This window comes from Carex rostrata, chromosome 26 (genome assembly GCF_964058835.1).
Source record: "Carex rostrata chromosome 26, lpCarRost1.2, whole genome shotgun sequence".
In the NCBI taxonomy this organism is placed as follows: Eukaryota; Viridiplantae; Streptophyta; class Magnoliopsida; order Poales; family Cyperaceae; genus Carex; species Carex rostrata.
In genome coordinates this window covers 2,014,968-2,025,143 of record NC_135943.1, presented here as the reverse complement: position 1 = coordinate 2,025,143, position 10,176 = coordinate 2,014,968, and the positions used below count along the sequence as shown (strand labels likewise).

Genomic DNA, 10,176 nt, shown 5'->3' with positions numbered 1-10,176 from the left:
TTTGAATTTTAAGATTTTAATTTTGAGTTATTAAAGTATTTTAAAATGGAGGCACAAAAAATGGAGGCATTTTGAACCCTGAGTAAAGCTAGCGTATGACATGCTCACCAAGAAAGTTTGGTGAGCATAACTCCAAAAGTATATCGGATCGACGTCAAATGCCAAATTCAAACCGTTGAAATCGATGTACTTCATGAGTGATGTATATACATGCAAAATTTTGAAAGTTTCGAGTTTATTTGCTATACGGTCAAGTGGTCAAAGAAATAATAAAAATTGAATATATAAAATAACTTATAATAAAATGTTTATTTCTTTGACCACTTGACCGTGTAGCAAATAAACTCGAAACTTTCAAAAGTTTGCATATATATGCATCACTCATGAAGTACATGGATTTCAACGGTTTGGATTTGACATTTGACGTCAATCCGATATACTTTTGGAGTTATGCTCACCAAACTTTCTTGGTGAGCATGTCACACGCTAGCTTTACTCTTGAACCCTCCTCGTTAAACATATATATGTAATTAGTTTTTTTTTTCACACATGTTTTTTTGAAGGTTGGTGGTTTTAAATGTCAAATAACAATTTCATTGATAAAAAAAAAAATTTAAAACGTGTCAAATGACTCTAATTCCTAAATCTAGATTTTTTTTATTCTCATTAATTTATCTAAACTACTATCACCATATAATCTTACTTAAACTCTTAAACACTCTAATACTGAGGGTTTTTTTTGGGTCCATTTTATCATTTTTGCTCTTTTTTATATTCTAAATGATTTTTCTAGAAATAAAAAACTTACTAAATTATTTATTCTACTGAGAGGGAGAACGATAGGGCAGGAGGCTTGATTAGCGATGAATGGTGTGAGAAAGGAGGTAATTCTAGTATAGCGAAAACAAGTTTTTCTTTAAAAATAAACTATTTATTAAATAATATAAAAATTCACGGTAATTTAAAGGAGTAAAAAATAATTTTTCAAAAATTATCAATTGAAATAAAATAAAATAAATTTTGCATTCTATTCATTCAAGAAAACTATATAAGACAAAACAATTACTAAAAATGGTACAAAAATATTTTATCACAACAAATTACAAAAAGTATTATTCTTTATTTTGTTGCATTCTTTTCATATTTTCTAAAAAAACGACTAATAAAAATTATACCAGAAAATCATGAAAAATATGGCGCATCACAGCCGAAACAAGAATAAATCATTCCATACACTAGTTATTATATTCACTGTTTATTATTTTTATAACTATTCTTAGATAATTTTTAAATTGTTACTTACGAATAAATTTTGTTTTCCCCTATAAATTTTGTTTTATAAAAACTGAAAAAACTCTCTCAGTCTTGTATCAGAAGTTATTTTTTAAAATAATTTAAATGGCGTAATTCGTACTTGTTGTTATCAGACCCAAAAAATATTGTCTAAATTATAAAAGAAATATTAGTTCTCACAAACATCTAAAAAAAATATATATATATTATTAATTCTTTTAGTCACTATTGTTAACTAAATGTCGAAGATATGTTTTATTTTATTGACACTAGAACTCAGATATGCAAAATTTAAGTGCATAATATATATACGGTGGAAGTTGCTTCATTCATGAGTTTGGTGCCTTTTTCTTTGGTAGAGAGGTATTGATCGTGATCAGCAACAATTACTGCATGTTGGTGTTCTTAGGTGTGCTCCGGAGAGGAGAGGGGGAAGATCTGATACGCTCTAATCTCACCAAGTTTTTGATAAGCTTTAACTCCAATAGTTCAGTGGTCACAAGGAAAAAATTAATAAATTGGCTTTATCGACTTTTCACACATTGAACAAAAAAAAAAGAGTTACCATCATTCAAGTGATGAAGTCTCTCTTCTTCTTTTTTTACATTAAAACAATTTCATCTACTCAAAAGCAATCTTCGCCTAAGCACTATTATTTGGGCAACAGTTATCATAAAGCCATTAATTATAGCAACCTTGATGTAAATTGTAGCAAAATCGATCAACAGAGATTGATCTGACTAGATTTAACCGATTCATTAACTGAAATGTCTCTATACAACAAATAAGAACTTTTGGAAAACATAATTCTTCTAATTCCAGAAACACACATTCAAATCCCCTAAGCTACAATGGCAATGTTCCGTTCAGAAACCCCTTGCACAACCGCTTCCATGACTCCCGGTCCGGATCTTTCCCGCTTATGCTTGCCTTTGCTGCTTCTACATGGAAACTCTGCACCAAAATATATCTCATTTAGAATCCTATCCAGGAAAAGATTAAAATAAAAATTAAACATGGTGATTGCATTTCATCTTATTATCTTCATACCTGAATTAGGTTGCATTGGAGAAGGCGATCGACAATATTCAAGAGAATATCTTTGCTGTACTCGGGGTGCCCCTGAATTCCCATAATGTAGTCCCCGTACCTAAACATCTCTATCCCTGTTTTCTCAGACTTAGCCATCAGCTCTACTTGTGGCGGCAGCTCCCATACCTAAGTTATTTTCCAAATTAACAATTTAGATAATTACATACATTACTCAGAAGATGAATGCATCTTAAATAGTTACTGGTCTATATATTTACCTCATCACGGTGGCACTCTATGACGGGAAGGTGGGGCGGGATGTTGAGAGAAGAGAGCAGCCTGATTGTAGAAGGGGTAGGGTGTATGCATGTCACACCCAAATCCCATGCCTTGGCCCGGCCAGTTTTGCCACCTAAGGCTCGGCATAATATCTGAAATATGTAAAGATCTATTTAGTAATATCAAAATTTCATTATGCATGCTATGATTACGACCTTTGCACAACTTCAAAAGAAGACAAGTGACTAGAGTACTACTCTCAAAATATGATGGGTACATGCGCAAAGATGAATGCCTGAAAAGAGTGCTACCAAATGGTCCCTGCAAGTGGTACCCAAAAATCCTGTAGATATTGGCTTGATAGGCTATTTCGTAGCCATGTGCTAGACAAATCTTGTTCTTGCTGGTCTTTTCAGTACTATGACAATGAATTGAAAATTTACTCCCCGTAACTATGGAATGAGATAGAATCTGATCTCTTCCTTTCAATTAAACAAGGAGACAGTTTGTACATCTATCAGAGGATAACCTTATCTTTCCAATGAGTGGTGTCAGTGACAACTAGAAAGCGAGTGCTTTATGTAGTGTAATTGCAGAAAATATTGTAAGTTAAATAGAACATAAATTACATTTGGTTCCTCCAATAACTAAAGGATTTGTGCAAAACTGGTTTAGTGTGTTGAGTACAATGGAATGGGCACTATTCCTTTGACTTGCTTATAATTCATTTATCAAGACTACAAAAGGAGCGCACTATAACCTGGTACAAATTTACAACACTAATATGGTAGATTCTAATTCATCACTAGAAAACAACCCATGTAGCCTACTAAAAAAGATGCCAAGTTGAGTGTAGTTCACCAATTTAACAAATCTCTTTAGTTTTTCCAGAAAGAAACAAAACAAAGGCCCCCGCTTTCCTATTCCACTATTCCTTAATTTAACTAGTTGATGTTATAATTGTTTTTAGTGTTGTTATTTCGTTCTATTTGTCTTAGAATTGTACAAACATTCCCCCTTATAAAATCATATCTGCTTGTGTGGCATTTGCTAAATAAATTTTTTTTTTCATTAAAATATGTAAGAGAAAAAGGTGGAAAATTTGGACTTAGCCTGGAGTTGCAAGCTAATAATCTATACAAAATTAACAAAAAAAAAAAGTCAATGCAAATTTTAATTGTATAATAATAAGGTACAACCACATGCCAGCTCATGGCATCTATGATCCGTAAATCTAATATGAACTGTAGACGGCTTTGAACAAACAAAATTGATGATGTAATTTGTAAAGCTAAGAATTAATCCAAGGAATAGCCATTGGCCTAGGTGATATATTTATTCAATACAGTTAATAGTCATAATAGTATGGGCTTCCACCAGGAAAGACCCATATTCAAAATTAAAATTTTGTTGAGCTATGATATGTCACCCTATTAAAGAAAATCTTATTCAAGAATGTCTCTCGAGATCAGATTTTAGTAGTAATAGTAAGCTTTAAAGGACTAACTAACTCTATGAACAGTTGGTCACATAAAATGCAACACTAGTCTTCCACATAAAATCCAATGGGAAAATGCAAGCAAAATGCGCGTTTGATGTGTTGGCAGTGTTGCCAAATCAGCTCATGTGGCAAACCAGATCCTGACAAAATGTACTTGCAAAACCAGGTGCATCTATTTTTTATTTATTTATTTAAGAAACAATTAAAAATCAACATGATAATGATGCTTTCCTTTCATCTTAATTTGTAGCCGTGTTAGTGTGGCTATGTGAGAATTAATTTCAACCACCAGTTTTCAGCCAACTGTACCATAGCACACATAATTAAAGCGCTCAAATCAGAGAAAATATTAATCTAATTAAATGCATTCTCAATACATCTGCCACAGTTGTGTTGCAACTTGCAATTAACAGATGTGGGCTCCACCAGTGTTTTTAGTAGTTCCCATAAATAATAAGAACCAATGGACTGCCCATCTGTTAATTGCAGCAAAGATTTGCAATAGAAATCCTGAGCAACTCAAAGGAAACTCTAATCGTTGATTTAGGTAAAGATTTTCTGTGGCGCGGCTGAAAGATCATATCACAGTGTTCTGTAACTTTACAGCATACTAGAACTCGTACTCTACCAACTGATGTTGCACTTAAATAAACAAAAGAATCCTTATTTGTAGAATGCTCGCTAATAAATGGAACTAAAAGTCTAAAACACCCAGTTCTGCAGACTTCATATACAAAAGATCTCTGGTAGTACCTAGCGTAAATCCAGGCGCTAAACAAACCGTGACACCAGCACGAACTCTCTACTCTCTAGTCAGGAGGAATTTACGAACTTAAAAAAACAAAAATAGTTGTCTATACGAAATACCCACAATACCCCTCGTTGGCTGGTTACTTCTACGAACCCCATTCCTACAAGGCTACAACGGAAGCCAAACAGAATTTCAGAAAAGACATTGCCTTTTTAAAAAGATTTTAGCACAAAATTTCCTGTAGTTTTAGTCGCCAACACATATTCATATTAGCATTTTTGAGTTGTCTCTAAATAAGGTTCCCATTATATTAAATATCATTAAATTAAAACTTTTAATGACAACATTGGTTACCTAATTATTTTTTTTTCAACATTTCAATGAGCTTCACATTTTTTAATATGACTGAACCAGGGGTTTAATTACCCAGTTAAACCAGTACATACGGATCACCTGTGAATATGGTGCTATTATTAGACTTCCAGAAGAGCGGTTCAGAGGTGAAATACACAAAAAATCAGAAAAAAAAAAAAAAAAAAAAAAGGAAGAAAAAAAAACTCAAATCGAAACATGTAATTTCCATACCTGATGGCCGAAGCAAATCCCAAGCACTTTCTTTCGTTTGTCGACCAAATTCCTCAATAAATCGACCAGATCTAGGATCCAGGCATCATTGCTATGCGCATCACTACAGCTTCCAGTCACAACAAATCCATCAAACCGGTCAATCTCATCACCTCTCGGCAGTTCGCCTCGCACTGCCCGGTACAGCCGCCATTCGTCCCCTTCATCAGCTAAGAGACCCGCGAAAACCCCAAAGTACCCTCCGTGCGTCTTCTTAACGTAATCGGAGTCCTCAGCGCACAGTAAAACACCAAAGGTTTTCGATCGTTTCTTCTCCTCTATCCCCATGGCTAATTGAAGGTTTGAGTGTTTTGCTAGGATTTAATTGTGTGTTTCTTTCACCTTTCCTCCCCCTCTTTATCGGCTTTAGATAGGAGAGGGGAGAAAAGGGAATAATATGCAGAGAGAATTATGTGAGGGTAATATGGGAAGGAGGGAGATGGGGGAGAGTGTGATTTTAAAGGCCGGAGGGAAGGAAGTGAAGGAACAGACTCGGATTCAATGTGAAATACATTAAAACATAATATCGTGTAGATTGTTACTGACATATGGATTCATAGTAGGAAGTTGAAAATTAAAATGTGGGTCCCAGTCAACAGTCAGTACACACATTGGAGGTCCGATTCACAGAGGGAACGACCTTGAGATATCAAGTGAGGTGATATTATTGCGGGGATACCCTTCCTTTATTTTTCGGTTTTTAAGGAGGAAATTTCGGGATTGCATTTATGTCATGAAATTTTGGAAATTAGGGACTGAAGTGTGTGAAGCTGTCTAAATTGTAATAGCTAGATAAGGAATTATCACTACCAGGGATCTTGGGATGTTTCTTAGTTATTCCTCAAATTCTATGTTATTCATAATTACAATAAATAATTTTATTATTTTGCATTTGCTAGTAGCCTCCATATATCATAGACAAGCTTCCATATTATCACGAGTAATTTTGTAAAAAAAAAAAAGGATAATATTTATTGATCGTTATGCTTAATTCAAAAAAATAGGTGACTCACAAAAGATTAATCAGAATAATTAGATAACATTCTGATATTTCAGTCCTATATATATCTTTATTGCATATTATATTATCTTTTTACTATTTGTGAAATACCATTCTTGCAAAAGGCTGATAAAGTTATTGTAAGATTCTAATTTTGCTATTAGCACTTAACACTTGTTTTGAATAGATTTAAAAAAGAATACTCTTAACACTTGTTTTGAATAGATTTTAAGACTTATTTTTTATTAATGGATTCTCTTATTTAGAGTTTTTTTTTTCTATATACTATATCTAATATCATGTCTTACTATTTCAAAGAATCAACTCTGACATATCATTGAAATAACATTTTTTTTAATTGACATTCAAAAGAAATTGATACTGTAAACATGTTTCTAACTGTTGCTTTCACTCAAAAACAATGTACATATGGGATTCTAATACAATGCGCTTTGATTGAATTTAGGTATCATTCACAACTTATAGAAAAAGAAAATGTGCCTAATAATTTTGCAGAAAGCATCAAGATTTTAGGTACCGCTGGATTCAACCATCTTTTCTTTTTTACGAAACATTTCAGCAATTTACCCACTAAAGTAGCAATTTTTTTAAAATGTTACAAATAGCCCCCTCCTATTTAGTTATTTTACAATGAAGCCCAAACCGGAAGAATTAACCATCTCCCCAAAATCTTCAGTCGTTACCATAAAATTCGCTGGGATAAAAAGATGCTCCCGCTTCTCAGGTTCATTGAATCACCCCGCAATCCATCTTTTTCATTGTTTTACTTTGTATCTTCCCAACATTCAGTCTACATTACACAAACTTTCAAATTATCTAAAATGTATTTGTCTTGTTTTACGACCTTTAAAAATACTTTTCAATTTTCTAGGAGTTTTCCTTTTGAAGCAAATTTTCTCAATTCAGAAGCAAACACTGGACATGTCCGGTGCCAAACTTGCATTGATGTACTTTGGTGCACTAGTGAAGCAATGTACCTGAAAATGGGTAACTGATAATTTATTGGAATCAATCCTTGTCTTCATTCAATTTTGCGGTTATCCTATGTTATTTTAGAGTGGGGAAATATTTGAAGCAATATTAATGCTACCCAATTGGGACAATTTTTCTATGTATGTGATCCAGTATTGTAAATAATGGTATGCGGTCGAACGGATAGGGTACTGTCAAGTGATTAATCGGGAATAATCGAAAATAATTGGCCAATAATCAGAAATAATTAGCCAATTAGTAGGAACAATTCATGACGGTTTAATTACCGCCTACATCTAATCGGCCGATTAATCGGCGGACGTTTTTTACAACACTGATGTGGCCAATGTTAATTTGATAGTCTATTTTTTCTGTGTGTTTTGCTATTTTTTAATAAGTTTGTATGTAGCTAAGAAGAATTTATTATTTTTGCCTGTTTTGCTAATTTAATCATTCTGTGTGTTTTGTTAATTTATTTTTTCTGTGTGTTTTGCTAGTTTTAAACAGAAACTTTCATTTAGTGCGTTGTTAGTCATATACTCATACATCATTAATCATTAATTGAGGAGGGTTAAAATGCACCATCATTTTGTTGCTCCAATATATATACTCCACGTATTTTATCTCTATTTGCAAAGTCCGAACAGTCGATCCGAACCGCTCAACATGATCTTCATAATAAAATATGCTTGGAGACCAAATTTTATATTTTTTAGAATTTTTTTACTATTTTTTAGATAGGTACAATATGACTTTATCGGATGATCCAGAATCTCCTTAAAAAATTAATTTTGTCTATCTTAAAAAATAGTAAAAAAATTCTAAGAAATATAAAATTTAGTCTATTGAACGGTTCAGATAGACTGTTCGGACTTTAAAAATGAAAATAAAGGATGTAGTCCATGTAGAGCATATTGGAGCATCAAAATAATGGTGCATTTGAACCCTCTTCTTAATTTTACATTGGCCAACTTATATGCTCAACATGGTATAATTCACATTGGCCAACTTCTATTTCACCAAGTAAAAGCAGACAATGAAGTAGACAAGTTTCACAATTTCAGGCAGCTGTTTTCTTACCATGAGCGCCTTAACATTTAATCTGGATGCATTTTGTCTTTTTATTTTCAGAAATGTATTAAATAATTTGTTAATAATTAGAAAGATGAAAATAAAAAATCTGATCGCATAGAAGAAACCGCATTAGTTAAGTGTGGATACATTTTATTTTTGTATACCCGTAATTTTTATTTTTACAAATGTATTATATATTTTGTAAATAACAAAAAAGATGACAAAGATTATCGATCACATTGAATGAACCGCATTAGTGATAATACCTGATGTTTATCAAAATTATAAATTAGTCTATAGTTTTGAATTAGAATTTTATATAATAACTATCCAATTTTATACTTATAATTGTTATAATTATTGTTTTTCCTTGTTATTATTAATTTATTATTGTTGTTGTTTTTAAATATATCATATTATCATGTTCAGTTGTCGTTGAAAAATAAAAAACTAATTTAAATTCATTACAAAGCAATAAAAAACTAATTTATTATTGTATACCCGTAATTTTTTTCATTAATCTATTCTAAAAATTGAACAAAAGGAAGAGAAAGAGTTTGACCGTGGTATCTTAATAAATCTTTTTTTTTTCAAAGGAATAGACCAAATTCTTTTACAAAAAATTTGGTCGAATTTTAATGTAAATCATTAATTTTTTTTTTCTGAGGTTCAACTATTTAAAAATGAGTTGAACTTCAAAAGAATAGTCTTATAGACTATGATTAAAAAAAATATTACTTCAATGTTTTACATTATTCTCTAAAAAATATTTTATGTTTTCTTATTATCTTAACATAATTTTTTGAAAAAAAAATTGAGTTTCTGATTTAATTCGGTCGATTCCTACCGATTCTTTCTATTTTGATTTCACAATCAATTAATCGATTATGCTTCGGATAAAATTAATAAAAATATTTAGAACAAAAATAAATTAAAAATAATAATATTTTTGTTTATCTACCTTTGATAAATTCTTGGCTGCGTCACTGTTGATCAAGGTCACAGTCAATTGTACTTGAGGATGAGGCTTCCAACATGTTCTTCACCTCGAATTGATTGTAAACCATACCTTACTTTGAAGGGGGGATTACACGTATAACTCTCAAAAACTTTAAAATTACGTATTTTTTCCTCCAAACTTTAAAAACTAATATATTTATCTATTTTATTGTCTTTTATATTAAAACTCATTTTAAATTTATAAAATACCTATTTTACCCTTCACTAAAAGTACAAAACACCCCATCGAACTCAAATTTGAATCTGAAGGATTCTTTTATGTCCGATTCACGTGCATTGCAATAATATTATTACGTGTTCGCTTCAAAATTCGTGCTAATCTAGCCTGCACAGATCTCAAAGCAATTTTGATGTGTGCATCGCATTAAGATTTATGCACATTGCTTCAATTTCGTGTGTTTGTTTTAAGATTCGTGCTGATCTGGCACGCACAAATCTTAAAGAAATTTGAAAGGTAGAGGAACCTTCAGATTCAAATTGGAGTTAGAGGGGTATTTTATGCTTTTTAATAAAATAGTAAAATAGATATTTTATAAATTTAGAATGTGTTTTAATATAAAAGACAATAAAATAGGTAAATATGTGAGTTTTTCTAATTTTAGAGTGGAA

At 31.7% G+C, this 10,176-nt stretch overlaps 1 protein-coding gene across 1 annotated transcript; it reads right to left on the bottom strand.

Annotated features, from left to right (window-relative positions):
* Positions 1-2,030: 2,030 nt before the first annotated feature.
* LOC144544371 (gamma-glutamyl peptidase 5-like) lies at positions 2,031-5,911 on the bottom strand. Its single transcript, XM_078292874.1, has 4 exons — positions 5,442-5,911; positions 2,604-2,756; positions 2,344-2,511; positions 2,031-2,247 (listed from the first exon to the last, which is right to left on the bottom strand). Exons 1-4 carry the CDS (start codon positions 5,766-5,768, stop codon positions 2,140-2,142), a joined length of 756 nt encoding a protein of 251 aa, XP_078149000.1. The 5' UTR covers positions 5,769-5,911; the 3' UTR covers positions 2,031-2,139.
* Between the last annotated feature and the right edge of the window lie 4,265 nt (positions 5,912-10,176).

Coding starts and splice junctions, on each gene's coding strand:
- LOC144544371 (XM_078292874.1), bottom strand. CDS start 5,768: ATGGGGATAGAGGAGAAGAAACGATCGAAAACCTTTGGTGTTTTACTG. Junction 2,512..2,603: donor TAGAGTGCCACCGTGATGAG/GTAAATATATAG, acceptor AAAATAACTTAG/GTATGGGAGCTGCCGCCACA. Junction 2,248..2,343: donor TCCAATGCAACCTAATTCAG/GTATGAAGATAA, acceptor ATTTTGGTGCAG/AGTTTCCATGTAGAAGCAGC.